Genomic DNA, 16,394 nt, shown 5'->3' with positions numbered 1-16,394 from the left:
TGTGTATACCGTTCTTGGTCCCTGCCACTAAATGAAAAACATTGTACTTGTTTTTGAATTGTACTTGAAAACAAGAGGTAATGGGTATTCGCATCTTTTATTCCATTTTTTGTCGTAATGCATTATAAACTTATTTTGTCTACAGGCTGCCCAGTCGTGCCACAGCACACCATGCCTGTGCGCTGGTATTTTAACAACCAGAGCCTGGATATGGGAACACAGCCAGCCTCTCCCTCCGTGCCTCGGTACCAGGTCTTGGCCGGTGGGAGGGCCCTGGAGGTCAGCACAGTCCAGGTCAAGTTCTCGGGACGGTACCAGTGTGAGACCCGCATCGCGACCAGCGGGGAACCACTGACGGCGTGGATCTACGTCCACTCACAAGGTTAGACTTTGGCTTCTCAACACTACAAAAAACAAATATCCATCCTGGGTTTAAATGACTTGTTTAAAGTATTTTTTGAAGTTTCTGTCTGTCTGGCCTGAAATAAGAAAATCAAACTGCCAATAGGGCAATTTAACCTTTCAAATCAAACTAAAGTACAGCCTGTGGAAACAGGGAAAACGTTTTTTTTCGATCCAAGTCAAGACATCAAGGTGGTTAACTCCTGTTTGTCTGTCAGTCAGTCAGTCAGTCTGTCTGTCTGTCTGTCTGTCTGTCTGTCTGTCTGTCTGTCTGTCTGTCTGTCTGTCTGTCTGTCTGTCTGTCTGTCTGTCTGTCTGTCTGTCTGTCTGTCTGTCTGTCTGTCTGTCTGTCTGTCTGTCTGTCTCTCTCTCTCTCTCTCTCTCTCTCTCTCTCTCTCTCTCTCTCTCTCTCTCTCTCTCTCTCTCTCTCTCTATCTATCTATCTATCTATCTATCTATCTATCTATCTATCTATCTATCTATCTATCTATCTATCTATCTATCTATCTATCTATCTATCTATCTATCTATCTATCTATCTATCTATCTATCTATCTATCTACCTACCTACCTACCTACCTACCTATATTAATTGATGATAGATTGTTGGGGTTCATCAACAAAAGCTCCAGTAAAATATGTTTTACAAGGGAAAACACTATTGAGGAAACGTTTTTCAATAAATGAGTAATAATGAGCCTGACAGGACTATCGCCTCATTAAAACGGCGTACACTTGTATTTCGATTTACAAGCCTGTGTCAAAAGCTGCTTCACTGTAGTCATTATTTACTTCACACTTGCTGGTGGTAAGTTACTATTGTAGCCACAGCTGCCCTGGGGAAGACCATTTACCACATGACTATAAATCATTGCTTATATCTTGATCTCTTATCTTCACACAGGAATGGGCTAGAGACCTACTTTTTGACATACTCATGAATTTGTGCTCTACAAGTCGTGGGCCATCATCTCGTGGGCCGGAAGTGGCCTGCGGGCCGCCTGTTGGAGGCCCCTAAATCCCGAAATCAAGGATTTTGACCCAAATGTAGCACAGACTGTCGTGAAAATGGTCCTATGATCCCCGGATTAGCAGAAGTAATTGCCTGATAAAAGACAGCCCCCCCCCCCCGTGCACAGTGACGCTTCTCCCTGCAACCGGTCTGCAAACCTGTCCTATAAGTTATATTTTTATATATACTATTTATGCTGATAATACATACAGTTTGTTCTGACTGTGACTGATACAAGGATCACTGTGAGCTTTGAGGACAGAGACGAGAGTTGCAATAAAGAGGCAAGATAAAACTCCAATGTTGGAACTTTTATCTGTCTTTCCTTCTCTCCCTTACTGTATAAAACAACCTTTGACTGTGGTGCTTGTCAAATTGTCACCATTACATACATAGACAGATACATAGCATCCACTGGGTCCATTTTTCGGTAGCACATGCTTAAAATATCGTAGGAGAAAATTAACTGCCTTGTCATTGCGCTCTCCTCTTTGTCTTACAAGTGCTTGATAAAGGTCACACTTCAATTCATTTTGTTTCAATGGAACCAAGAAAAGGGCCCTTTTTTCATTCACAGTAACTTTCTCCACATGAACTCCACAAACTCGCCGTGAGTCTGTAATTGCCAATAGGCTCTGAGGTTTTGTCTGGAAACATCCGTGTTTAACTGCGCCTTTTTTTCTTCCTGAGACAAGGAGAAACGGACACAATCTTAAGTGTGTATTTTTACTTCTCTTTCATTCTACCCACTAACTAGGATAAAAGATGAGAAAAGAATACAAATAAACACAACATCGCCTTTCTTGACAGCATGGAGTGCATTGACCAAACTGACGAAAATGTCCTGTTGTTATGCTAAAAAAGAAGTCTGAATGGTGTTTTCTTCCCCTGTTTTCCCAGAGTACGGGTGGCGTCTGGGCGATTGGACCACATGCAGCGCGTCGTGTGGCAGCAGAGGCGGTCAGCTGAGGAGGGTCCGCTGTGTCTCTGTCCTGGGAAAAGACGTCCCGCTCTCCATGTGTCTGCACCGCCCCAAACCCCTCAGCGCCCCCACCCCGTGCAACAGACAGGACTGCCCCGCCAGGTGTGCATGCAGGAATTGTCCATTGTAGTTGTCGAGATTTTTTCGAATATCCTCGGCCTGGGTTTGGGGTTTGAACTTCCCCAGCTTTTTCTCACACACTGTAGCTTTTATTCATTCAGTCACTTTGATGAGAGACGGTTTCGATGCAGAGCCAAATGTTAATAACTTCATGAAGTGTTTTCAGATCTGAAGCCCAGAGTGAGCTGGATCCACAGACCCCCTGCTCCGTGACCCCCCTCTGTCCCCCCTCTCGTCCCCGGGTGGTCCCAGCATGCTTTGTGGCATTCAGCCCATCCAACATCACACGGCTTCAATCAATAATACAACACACAGAAAACCTGGAGCCAAGCCACTGAAACTTCACGCATTTCAGGCATTTTGTTTTGAGGGAAAGCAGGGATGCACCATTCCCCTGGGAGGACTGTGAGTTTTTGGGAAATGCAAAGTTAACGATGAGTAGTTTGGGGATTCTGCAATGTCTTGTTACAAACTTGTACTTGTTCTACCATGACCGTATGCTGTTTGGATACAGTGTTTGTAATTATCATTTGCCCTTTATTTACCCAGGAAAGTCACCCCTTTTCTTAGGGAGTCCTGGCTCCAGATTGGACATTATTGTCCGGTGATCTGGGAGAAAACCTATTGTATGCAGACACAGGGAGAACATTTACCCAGAAAATAGCCACTCAGCCCACGAATCGTACCTGGGACTTTCTTGCTAGGAGGCAAGCACACCAAAAAGAGCATCCAAAGCATATAGATGATCATATCGAAAGGGGTTATCAAAGGGGGTCGGGTGGCACTGAGGTGGTGGTCAACATTCAAAAGATTTAATATTAATCATAATAATAATAATAGTAATAATGCATTGGTTTATATAGCGCTTTTCTGGACATTCAAAGACGCTTTACATTGCACTATTCATTCACTCCATACTTGGTGGTGGTAAGCTACTATTGTAGCCACAGCTGCCCTGGGGTAGACTGACGGAGCCGAGGCAACCAGTCTGCGCCATCGGCCCCTCCGACCACCACCAACCCCTCACTCACTTGCTGCATTCGCTAGGCTTCCTGGTGTTCACAAACGGTCTCCCATCCAATACCGACCAGGCCCGTCCCTGCTTAGCTTCCAAGGTCTGACGGGGCAGAGCAAAGGCGGTTTGGCCCTTTATTGTCATTGTCACCGAGAACAATGTGATACAATTTTCAAGACCTTTGAAATTGTAATAATTTTTTATTTTATTTTATTTATTTGTCCTTTATTTATCCAGGATAAAACTCATTGAGATTAAAAATCTCTTTTTCAAGAGTGTCCTGGCCAAGATGCAGGGGAACAGGTTTACATACAAGTTACAATTTTACACACATAATCACAAATAAACATTGCATAATTTAAAGTTTAAATCAAGAAAATACACTCAGATAAAACAGCTACATGTAAAAGACTTTGTTTCTAGATTTTTCAATAGTGATTTAAAAGTATGAAGTGATACAAGTTCTTTTAACTGAAACTCCTTCTGTAGCTCATTCCAAGAGTGCGGAGCAGTAAATCTAAAGGCCTTTTTACCCAGTTCTGTTTGCACCCTGGGCACAGAGAGCAGGAGGAGGTCCTGAGTGCGCAGGATGGAGCTGCTGTTGCTCCTCAGCTCAGTGAGCTGCTGCAGATACGGAGGGACAAGTCCAGCAATACATTTATAAATCAAAAGATACCAATGTTTCAATCTACGAAATGACAAAGATGACCAGCCCACCCGGGCGTAAAGGACGCAGTGATGAGTCAGCGTCCTCATGTTTGTAATAAAGCGCAAAGCTCCGTGATACACAGTGTCCAAAGCAGCAATGTGATTTCTTGTCTACAACATTATGGGGACCGATCTTCCACTTGGCGCAACAAGTTGCTCAAGACGAAATAGGAATCTTGTATACAAACACTAGTGCACCAGTGCTTTGGCCGGTAGCCTGAGGGCGTCGCTTACAGAACAAAGCACTCGCAGAACAAACTACAACGTCTTTCTCCCACTGTGAGTTAAACACTGTCCCTCTCATGAATATATCGATGGTCCTTCTCTAGCGGCAGTATTAAAGAGCGCGGGGCAAACTCCACATTACAGAAATGTGATCAATACACCAGCACGTTCACCCCGGCCACATTTGAGAATATGAAAAACAACTTAAAGGATTACTGTATATATTTTCTGTAATCCTGAACTAACTTTTAGTCATTCTAGAGAGATTGCAGTTTAATGTTTGATCCATAGTACCATAGCTTAAGCTTGAGCTCAGCCAAATTAATCAACCCCTGAAGGGTTAGGGTTTATTTGTTAAGTACAGATCCAGTAACACCAGTTTTTGATTTAATCCCAAGACATTCTCCTCGCTTACTTTGCCTCTGCTCTGCACTCCTCGCACACATCAGATAAACACAGAAGCATCAGTTCCCCACGCTGCTTGCTCCAGACTGAATAGTCATAGAGAACACCTGGCACTCCAATCCGCACACAAAGGATAAGGCTGCGATGCAGGATACGCTGCTTCACTTCCGTGGCTGATAAAGCCCGAAGTTTGCACACAATTAACTCACATGAACAATTGGGATGCACTGGAGATATAGCGAGAACTAAAAACTATCTTTGACTTTCGCACCTTGAATACGGGACAAATAGTTATTGCAGATTTGAACATTCTGGCCTGGACTCCTCCTTTTGATGCCGTCTCTCTGTTTCTCAGGTGGGCTGTTTCCGAGTGGTCTAAATGCTCGCCCTCCTGCGGCGAGGGGCTGAAGCAGAGGCAGGTGGTCTGTCAGCAGCTCGACGCGCAGGGAGCCACCAGGACCCTGCCCGGCCTCTCCTGCGATGGGACGCCCCGACCAGAGAGCACAAACAACTGCACATCCAACAACTGCCCCGTCTGGGTCACAAGCCCCTGGGGAAAGGTATAACGGGGGTATTTGCCCATAAACGTCTGGTTGACTAAGATTGACGCTATTTTTTATGCCAACGCAGCCTTAAACAAAAGCGCATGCAAAAGTCATGACTTTTCTAATTTGCTTTATTTCAGCCTTGGATTAGCTCTTACTATGTTCACACAATTTAATGAACTAAAGAAATAGCTTGTGTTTTTTGTTGAAATTTTATGAAACTCGAATATTGCAATAACATTTACTGTGGGAACCAGATGTTTACATACACTATGTAAAAATACACATATGCATTTTTTATCACTGTCTGAGATGAAATCAGAATTACCTTTTACTTTTTTAGGTCAATTAGAATTTTCTGAATTATTTCTATTTGCTAAATGCCAGAAGAATGAGAGATAGAATGTTCTACATGGTTTTATATTCTCTTCTTTTATGTATGAGCTCTGCTCATACATTTTCAACTGGATTGAGATCAGGAATTTGTGATGGTCACTTCAAAACACTGACGTTGTTTTCCTTAAGCCACTCAAGCTTTAACTTCCTGGCTGATGTCTTGAGATGTTGCTCCAATATTTCCACATAGTGTTCTTTCTTCATGACGTCATCTATTTTGTGAAACGCACCAGTTCCTATCGCAGCAAAACAACCCCACAGCATGATGCTGCCCCCCATATTTCACAGTTGGGATGGTGTTCTCAGGCTTGCAAGATTCCCCCTTTTCCCCTGTAGGTAGATGGTCATTATGGCCAAAAAAAAAAAGGCCTAATCCCTGGCAGAGTTCCCTCTCAGTCCATGTCGGTACAGGACTTGTTTCACTCTGGATAATGACCAACTCTTACCAGGTTCATCATCTTCACCAGGTCTTTTGCATTTGTTCTTGGGTTGATTGTCACATAGCACGTTTGTCTCTGGGACACAGAAGCCGCCTTCTTTCGGATCTGTTTGATGACTGGTCATTTCCATCGTTTCTTTACTTGCTTATAATTGTTTTAACCAATGAACCTGGCACCTTCAGGTGCACCCAAGGATGAACCAGACTTGAGCTTCCACGGTCATGACATCATCATCTGGGCTTTTCCAAATTGTTTAAAGGTATAGTAATCTTCTGACTTTGTTAAAAGTAACAAAAAATAAATCTCTCATTCTTCTGGCATTTAGCGAATATAAATAATTTTGAAAATTCTGATTGACCTAAAACAGTAAAAGTTAATTGTCGTTTCATCTCAGACACTGAGAAAAAAAGAGCATATGTGTCTTTTTTATAAGTGTATGTAAACATCTGGTTCCCACTGTATATTGACAGTTATCAGATATGACTACACTTTCTTTTCTCAAATTGTGCAGCCCTAATTAAGAGCCATATTACAGTCATTCAGTACCAGGGCAGCTGTGGCCACAGATGTAGTTTATCGTCATGAAAGACTCTAGGATTAATGTATTATATTATTATTTAATGTACAGTTGGCATGTCAATGTTCAGACAATCGCATCACTTGAGGCTGGATCTGAAAACAATCTGCTCTTTCTTAGCCTGTAAGGGTGAAAAATAAGGCATTGGTTTAAAATATTCAAGTGGATCAAACATATGCGTAAAACTAAAGCTGTTAGGCAGTAAACATAAATGTGAGATTAGAGAACAGAGTGTGATAAAACGACATACAAGTGGCATTTAAAGAATTTGATTGATTTTTAACATCGATGAAAAAAAAAAAAAAAAAATCACATCTCCAGCAGGCAGTTTGAAGCATGATTGTTTTCACAAAGCTCTCTGTTCCCTAAAAAGTCTCATTAATTTCTCAAATGAGCTTTGAATTAATGTCCTTGTAGCCAACGGGAGGCATCGACTTGAACAGTTGCAGAAATATATCTTCGCAGCATAAGTAGACTCTGCCATTTTTGTTTTGTAGAAGTTTCTCACAGGGTAAACGGAGATTAAATACTCCTGTTGCAGTGTAAGAAACTAAATGTATGTGCAGTGCTTTCTCCACCCAAGTCCAATGGTTCTATACTATAACTTTCTGGTTGCTCACGGCAGGAAAACAAAACCTCAGAAACCGCTGCTCGTCTGGGACATTCACAAATTGATGAAATACGAATGTGTCTTGTTGTCTTGTGTCCAGTGCTCGGGCCGGTGTCTGGGCCCCTCCACCACGGTGCAGAAGAGGTCAGTGCGGTGCCAGCGGATCAACGGGACCACGTACTCGGACTGCGATCCGAGCCGCAGGTAAACACTCATGTGGAGAGAGTCAACACAGAGCCCTGTTCTCCCCAAACAGACCAGACAAGATCCAACAAAAGGGAAGTGGTCCAGGCAAACAAAACAGTGAATAAGTGTGTGGATTGTAGCCAAAGCTATGTGGCCATTTTGTTTTTGATTATGTATTATTGATGATTATTAGACAGTGCAGAACAGGGCTCCTGAATGAAATCTCACTCTGATTCAAAGTGAAAATAAAATCGTCAAGCAAAGGTCCGGAGCATGCAGGGTTAATTCACGGTTATGTGAGGATTTTTGTGTGGGGTTTTTTCAGCCTTTATTAAATCAGTGATGTGTTTCTCCTCTGCTCAGTTCAACACACTGAGCCCTGCTTTGTCCTGATTTAGTATAGGTTAAGTCTAGGTTTAAGTTCCGGTTTAGTCCTAGTCAAATCCAGGTTTAGTCCTGTTTTGTTTTTTTCAATCGGGAAACATTACGATTGCGTGTGCATATTTATTAGTCTTCGGTTTTAAAACTTTAGCGAGCGGAATTTCAGTCATTCCACGGCCGTTTCTACAAAATAATGAAAAGTGTCACAGCGCTCAGGGGCAGGGCACACTCTTCCTGTTCATTCTGGGTTGTAGTTTACTGCTCTGGTGCAGGGAGAGAGGGAGAGAGCACAGGCAGCCGCTCGTCTGAGGGGATTCACTGTCAGGTCCAAAGTTCGGATCCAAGTTTCGGGTCCGAACGGTTGGTGCGTGGGTTTGGATCCTGACCAAAGTGCGCGTAATAGTGACCTCCGGTGTAGAAGCTCTTTCAATGACCGTAAATTCCAGACTATTGAGTGCACCTGAATACAAGGCCGGATCCCAGGGTGCTGAGGGGGCTGCAGCACCCCCTGGTGGATAGTTTGGGAACTGCAGGCATATTAATAAATAGGAAATATGCGCAGAAAAAGTGTTTTTGGGGTACATTTTGTCCCTCAGCACCCCCTAACTAAAATATCTTCCCACGGCTCTGCCTGAATATACGAAAAAGTAAATACTGTACATAAGCTGCACTTGTCTGAGCCGCAGGTGTCTGTCCGTGAGAGCGCACACACTCTGCACCAGGTACTAACAGCAACACAAGGCAACGCAAGTGTCCCTCCTCTTTGCCGCTTCATTCTCATCTCCTCCTCGCTCGTTTTTCCACAAACTTTTACTAAATGGACACCAAACTACTTTTTAAGCCCACTGTGAGTTACAACTGTTCTGAGATAAAGAGCATAAAGCGATGGTCTCGGTGTAGAGTTGGTATCAAAGCGCTGGCCTGTCCATGCTTTAGAAACGTGACCAATACACTGCCGCACCTCCATCCCTGCACCACGGTCTGAAAAGGGGCTGAACTACGGGACAATTCCTCCATCATATCTCGGTCCGAATTTCTGCTCAAGCTCGGGCATAAGATCTAGACACTACGCCGTTAGCACATAAAAGTGTGTAAATTAGCCATTGTTGTATAAGCCGCATGGTTCAGAGCTTGAAAGCCTATAATCTGGAAATTACGGTACACACGGTAAGTTATTCACAAAACCATTAGCTGTACATCTTACCAGTGCTTTTACTAACAGTTAGTATAATTTAATTACACTTTAGTTTTTGGTAATATTGCTGGTTCCTCCTACAACTGTATGTATGTGTGCATCTTGAAAAAGAGTTTCTCCATGAAGCTTTGGCCTTTTTATGGGTAAATAGATGGGAAAAAATACAGTATATCAAAGTCAAATTCAACCACTGTCAAAATGAACATATATATATATATTTATGTTTATATATTTTCTTATTCACAGTAAAATGCAGCTTGAATGAACAGGGATAGAGAGAAGAAGAGTTATCCCCCTTCTTCTCTCTGCCCCTGATTTTACTTGTAGAATCTTCCTCTTTTTACAAGTAAATTTTCCCATTACTTTGCAACATTAAGTCTTATTTTCACTCTTTACAAATACCCAAAATACACAATACCGTCAGCTTTGTCCCAGATAATTGCACATTTTTTATGTCCGGCTCTAGTTTTTCTGCTCCTTTAACACTGTTGTTTTTATGTGTCACTACTTAAAAAGCGTCCTTCGGTAGTAGCGGACAGCACAGTAGTTAGTTCACCGTGTTTTGTCCTGAACTCGATCACCTCCAAACTGTGAGAGGACCAGATTAGAAGCGGGACGGGGCAGAGCTAAAGGCCACAGGTCCCACCGGAGGCTGTCCTGAGATGGAGGTGACATTTAAGTCTGAATGGAGTTAGGATAGTGTTGCTGTGAGTGCGCACTAAGTGCAGAGGACGGAACCTGTGCTGATTAGAATCCAGTCATCACAGTTAAGTGCTGTGCGGTTTATACATTTTTAATAGAATTTAGTTTTTCTTTAGTTTTTTTTATTCAAAGTGCATTACTTACCTTTACACTCAAATATTATTTTGTATTAGATGCACCGATCCAACTTTTTTGCATCCAATACCGATATTAGGGGTTTGAATATCTGCCAATATCCAATATTCACCAATTCTAAGAGACTTTCTTAAAAGTGTTTCCTCTGAGTGAAAAAGTGAATGGTCCCCTGTTCTCTATTCTAAGATCAATGAAGTCCCATCTTTTCTTGTCATGATGTTACAGATCAATTATCAATTATATGAATTAATAAATAATAATGGAAATACATTTAACAAGGATCACTGGATTTTCTACACTATCCTGGTGACAGGCTATTTTACATTAATGTACAGGTGAAACTCGGAATATCAAAATATTGTTAAAACATGCATTCATTTCTGTAAACTTAAAGTAAGTAAGTAGTAAGTAATCTTTATTTATATAGCACCTTTTTCACAGACAAAGGCCACAAAGTGCTTCACAACACAGTTAAAAAGCAGAAATTACATACAATATAAAAAGGGGTCAAAACAACACAGAAATCATAGCAGCCCAAAAGTAGCTAATTAAAAGCTTGAACAAATAAATGTGTCTTAAGGTTGCTTTTGAAAGAATCAGCAGAGTCAATAGAGCGCAAAGAGGTTGGAAGATCAATCCAGAGCCTGGGAGCAACAGCCTGGAAGGATTGGTCACCTCTGTGAAACTAATATATGATATAGATTAATTACATGCAAAGTGAGATATGTAGCCTCTATTTGTTATAATTTTGATGATTATGGCTCAGCTTAATAATCATCAAAATTATAACAAATAAAGGCTACATATCTCACTTTGCATGTAATTAATCCATATCATATAGTTTCACATTTTAGGTTGAATTACAGAAATAAACAAACTTTTGAACGATATTTCAATTTTCCGAGTTTCACCTGTGCACAGCCCACATAAAGTGATCTGATCATTACAACTTGTACATTACAAATATCTTAGTATCATAGTTATTCTTTAACAGCATTTCAGAAAAGAAACTTCAGCATTGGCTGATTTTATTTCATTTGGCCCCTTTATGAACTATCATAGTTTCTGACCCAGCCTTGATTCGTTGCCGTTAGCATTAGCATACAGCCGCTAGCATTAGCATGCTGTCAATGCCACGGCTCGCGATTGAATTCTCCAGATTCTTCGCTTTAAAATGACATACAGCATATTCACTTATATTTAGTTGGTGAAAGTTATGTTTTTAAAGCAGTGAGAGCCAAAAATGCAATACAAGTTAAGGTCAACATACTTTCAGATTGTGAATATGAAGTACATGTCCCAACACCTTAAGCAAAATGCAATTTTATTTAGCCTACATATATTTGTCCTGGAAAATAAATTATAAACTTACTTTAATTCTAAACTAAAATGACCCCTAATTAACCTGCCTTGATACAAGTTGGACCACCTAATGGGCCCTCATCCGTGTTCTCATTAACCTCCCCCTGCCCTCTCCAGACCAGCGTCGGTGCGTAACTGCTCCTCGGACCTGTGCAGTGTCCAGTGGCGTCCCGGGCCGTGGGGGGGCTGCAGTGTGCCCCCTTGCGGCGGGTTCCAGTCGCGCAGAGTGGACTGTGTGCACCTCAGGACGGGGCGCACTCTGGCCCATCAGCACTGCGCCTGGATACAGAGGCCCACCACCTGGCAGACCTGCACCTCCAGCGACTGCAGCAGACCGGGTAAGGCTCATGTAGGGCGTTAATGAAGAGGGGGAAAAGCGGAGGATGTGTAGTGCTGTCAATACCGTTGTATACAGTGCCCTCCTGTCATCCAAAAGCTGGCGTCACAGTGCTCAGTTCAAGTTCTCATGTTTTTTTGCTGAAAATGTGTGGAGTGCCGAGGCCTATCCAAGTCTTGCCTGCTTTGAGCTACATTTTCTCTCATAATGTAATCATTTTATCATTCTAACAAACTTACATGCAAAGGTTTGAGCTCGCAGCAGAGCTCCTGCTCATTCTCGTGCAGAGGAGCCAGTTTACCACATCCTGTTTGCTTCCCTGGGGAGGTGTTCCCGGGCAAAGATCTTTAACAAAACTCTTAATAAAAGTTGACATGGCAGCCATCTTGTGATTGGCTGCCAGATACAGTTATTGTTTTTGATTTGTTGTATTGCCGGTAAGTCTAAGTGTCTCAGGTAAGACATATTTACTCTGAAATAACGAGTTTTGTATTTCTTTAAAGAGGCATTATGCAATTTTTCCATGTGAAAAAAAAAAGTTGACATTTTGACCTTGAAGTGACTCAGCGGCTGTGTGAGTGGTCAGCATGGCGGCTTTGCTTTCCATCACAGTGGCCTCTATGACGCTGTAGGATCAATTGTTTGAAAGGTTTTCACTGCTGACAGACCCTCTCACCAGAAAACCTACAAAATAATTGATCCTGGAGCTTTGTGGAGACGACCGTGATGGAAAGTAAAGCCGCCATGCTGACCACTCAAATGCACTCAAATATCAACTCTTTTTTCGCATAAAAAGTTGAATAATGCACCTTTAAAGGACTGTTGTTTTGTCTTAGCACTATTCTGTACAGTATGGTGCAAATATAAACAGTCCTGTAATACAGTATTAAATACTTTATGAAACAAATGCAAATATACATGTTTACGGGGGAATCTACAGTATGTAAAATGTAGCTAAATATGACCATAAAAAATCTGTTCTACTGTTTAATTAAAAAAAAAAGCAAAACTAATCATCATTTTCCATCATTTTCTTTCTACAGTTGACATACACTTAGTATTTAGAATAAAGTCATGAAATGAGCAGGTTTGTTTTTTAAAGGTACAAAAATAGGTGTTTCCTATTGGTGTACATGGCACGAGGTTCTTAAGGACATTCCTAATATGGCCGCCAGAATTGCCATTCATTCATTACTTTGGTGATGTCCTATCGAGAGTTTTATTAAAGATCTTTGTTCCCGGGCACACCCATTGGAAGGAGACCCCAGGGAAGACCTAGGACTCGCTGGACAGACCTTCAGGGTCATTAGGGCGGCACGGTAGCACAGCGGTTAGCACTCATGCTTCACACTAGAAGGTCCCGGGTTCGATTCCCACCTGAACAGGGCCTTTCTGTGTGGAGTTTGCATGTTCTCCCCATGTCTATGCAGGTTTCCTCTATATACTCCAGTTTCCCCTACCACTAAAAACAACAAGTTCCCCTCTGGGGCCAGGAAAAAGAGATTATTAATCTCAGTGGGACTTTCCTTGTAAAATAAAGGTCACAAAAAAAAAATCTACATAAGTGCGAAACTGCAAGTGTAGCAGGAAGTGGGCATGTTGCACCTAATTTGCCATTACAAACTGTATTACAGAAATAGAGCTGTAAATCAGATTTGTACTTTAGGACATCATTCCAAACGCTGTTACATGTTATTTGTACAGACTTGTCCCTATCGAATAAACAAATAAATGTGTATGTGAGAATGCTGCGTGAGCTCAAAACGTGCAAATTACTCTGCTGACCAACTATATATCTCTATGGCCTGGGAATGCCTTGAGATCTCACCTGACAAAGCTACGGGAAGCGTGCGTGGATCGGGACGGCTGGGCATCTCCGCTCAGACTGCAACCTCCGCGACCCGACCCGCTCCGCCCCGACACCAAATGAAGTGGATGGTTTGTTCCTAATCGGGGGCATGTCCACACTTGCTGGTCTGCCAGACTCGGTCCACTCGGTTCACCCGCCTCAGTCAGTGGTCTGGATCTCGTTCACGGGGCGCAGTAACAGCACCGTGATTGCTATATTCAACTTTGGCTGCGTAAAAAAATAAAAAATAAAAAAAATAAAAGCCCTCTGAAGTTTGGTCCCATGTCATTCCCCTCCTCAACAAATGCAACTTCACGTTTCAAAGGCTGCTCCAGGACTGTAACTGGGAGTCAATTTCCAAGTTGTGGCGTCTGAAAAGGTTTTGAAAAAGTTCTTATAAAAAGTATCCCGAAAAAAAATGACGAATGGCTTCCCTATAGACTGGCCCCCACAGGCCACTGTAGCACACTTCAATGCACTTACTGCTAAAGATGATAAATGCTCTGCTGTTCCCTTCAGACAGACTTCAGAGAGACTTATTCAGAGGGTAGTCATAAAAACATTAACTGTGGGAGAAATGCCTCTTGGACGCATGGGTGGCACAAAGTTAGAAGAGCAGTAGGAAGCACGAAGGGAAATAGATCAACTCTGCACGTAGTACGACTGTCAAGAGGCGTTAAAAATATAATTATTGTTAGAAAAGGAAGAGGAAAACTGAAGTGAACCCCAGTATTTGAACCATGCTAAATTCTATTGCAGTCTGTCAGGAGCGACCACACTGTAGCCCTCGAGAACCCTTGTCCAGATTTCATTGAGGACCAGCTAGCTGTTTTATCCAATTGTACATGTTTTAGGAGGTTGTTAAGGGAAAACAGCCGAGGAGAAACCCACCCACGCAATGGGAGAACGCACAAAGACCTACACAGATGACACAATTTGAGAAACGCTTTTACTTTTTGTTTCTGGCATTAAAGTGTCCTTCTGATGGACATTGGAAAGTTTTTTTTAAATGTATTTTTTCTTAAAAAAAAAAAAAGAAAAGCTCTTCAACTCTGAGAGGCCTGATGAGCGAAGAGCAAGACAAGGTTAAGTGAGAATTTATTGCCTGTATTGGGACTTCGCTCAAAGAAAATGTGGCCGTGTCCGTGTCCGCCTCTTCTTGTCCAAAATACGGGCAACTCATTGGTTTAGTTTTGTCACAAAAACATATCTAATGCAGTATAAAGTGTAGTGAAATCCACTGTCGACTGCCACTGTGGTTTCCAATATTATGAAAACAATTTGCTTATTATTTCCCGTCCTTATTTTTATATTGTTTGTTGAGTTATTGTTATTCAGGTAGCACTACAGCATTGTAATAACATGGTAATGGGATGGAAATAGTATGGCAACTAGGGATAAGGCAGACATGAATATTCATTTTTGGCTTTGTTCCCCCACCTTTTTTGTTTTGTTGACACTTTCTCAATGCAAATATACCATTAACCGCAACTAAATATGCTTAAGCATTTTGGGTTCTGGCAGTGCACAAATGTCTTAAAACTTTGTAGTTGCTGTGATCAGAGGAGCCCCTTGTTTGACGATATTTGACCCACGTCTTGTCTCTTTGCTATTTTAAAGCATTTACCTTCATAAACGATGAATAAAAGTAAAATAAAATAAAAGGTTTAAGTTTTTATATTGTCTTATTTTAATCCCTTTTGGCGGACGAAGGGGAACTCTATTTCTCCATATGCAGTACACCATACGAAAGACTCCGGTAACACGCCAGATCATTATAACATATGCGATTTAACCAGTTGTTATGATGACCTAGTGAATTAATAGTGGACATATTGCATCTGGTGGATTCAGACGGAACATTGGGTGGTCTATAAATATTCCCCGCAGTTTGACTTTTATTTTTGTGAAGGAATATTTCAACAAAGGGACACTCAAAGTGGACAGGGATTTGACAAGCTCTGAAACTAGAGTTGTGGAGACATAGGTTACAACTTCACAACCTCTAGAGTTATTAACCCTTAATTACACCCAAGCACATTTTTGTGCTTTGGGACTTTTGTTTTTTGCAGAACTCCTACATTTTTAAAGCCAGTTGGGTGAAGCTTCCCCAGGGGGTGTATTTTTTGGTGATCTAAAATAATTTTAGGATCATTTGGATTTTTACCCCATTGTAAACACTCCTAAAAAAAATACTCACGTTAAGGGAGCTTCGACACAAAAATGTGCTTGAAACTTTAGAGAGGTATAACTTCATGACGGATCAATATTTCTTTTCACTTTTTTTTTTATTTTGAAGGTCTGACTCTCCTCTTTGCATACATATAACAATATTATAACTTTCATAATGTTTTAACCCTTTCATTGCCAACTTTCTGACCCAAAGTTGCTACAGCGCATGCTCCAAAAACACAAAAAATTATATATTTTTAAAATTTCAAACCCAAAATGGTAAATTTCTGGTCTGGCTGATGTGGCCTGATGTCTGTGTAAGATGACCCGAAGGATTTGTTTCTAAGTTGAAATTTGTTTATGTAGCGACAATTTTAGTATAACATGTTGCATTGCGGGAGCTTCCACACAAAAATGTGCTTTTCACTTTAGAGAGCTATAAAAAAATGAATGAACAATATTTTTTTAAACTTTTTGGTTTTAATTTGGAGGTTGACCTCTCCTCTTGTCATGCATATAAAAATATTCAAACTTTTAAAATATTAGAACCCTTTCATTGCCAACTTTCTGTCGCAAAGTCACTAAAATGGATTTCCATTGTGTGCCCATTGACTCCATAGACTTACATTATTTTTCAA

General features: G+C 41.5%; 1 protein-coding gene across 1 annotated transcript in view; it reads left to right on the top strand.

Annotated features, from left to right (window-relative positions):
- adamtsl3 (ADAMTS-like 3) overlaps positions 1-16,394 on the top strand; it is a 272,825-nt gene that overhangs the window by 246,327 nt on the left and 10,104 nt on the right. Inside the window, exons 28-32 of the mRNA XM_079555014.1 lie at positions 146-382; positions 2,315-2,498; positions 5,225-5,429; positions 7,538-7,641; positions 11,516-11,736. Of these exons, the coding sequence (XP_079411140.1) occupies positions 146-382; positions 2,315-2,498; positions 5,225-5,429; positions 7,538-7,641; positions 11,516-11,736 (951 nt within the window). The remainder of the gene's footprint in view (positions 1-145; positions 383-2,314; positions 2,499-5,224; positions 5,430-7,537; positions 7,642-11,515; positions 11,737-16,394) is intronic.

This window comes from Gobius niger (assembly GCF_951799975.1).
Source record: "Gobius niger genome assembly, chromosome: 4".
Classification (NCBI taxonomy): domain Eukaryota; kingdom Metazoa; phylum Chordata; class Actinopteri; order Gobiiformes; family Gobiidae; genus Gobius; species Gobius niger.
The sequence above is the reverse complement of the archived record's forward strand: the minus strand, read 5'-3'. Positions and strand labels throughout refer to the sequence as shown.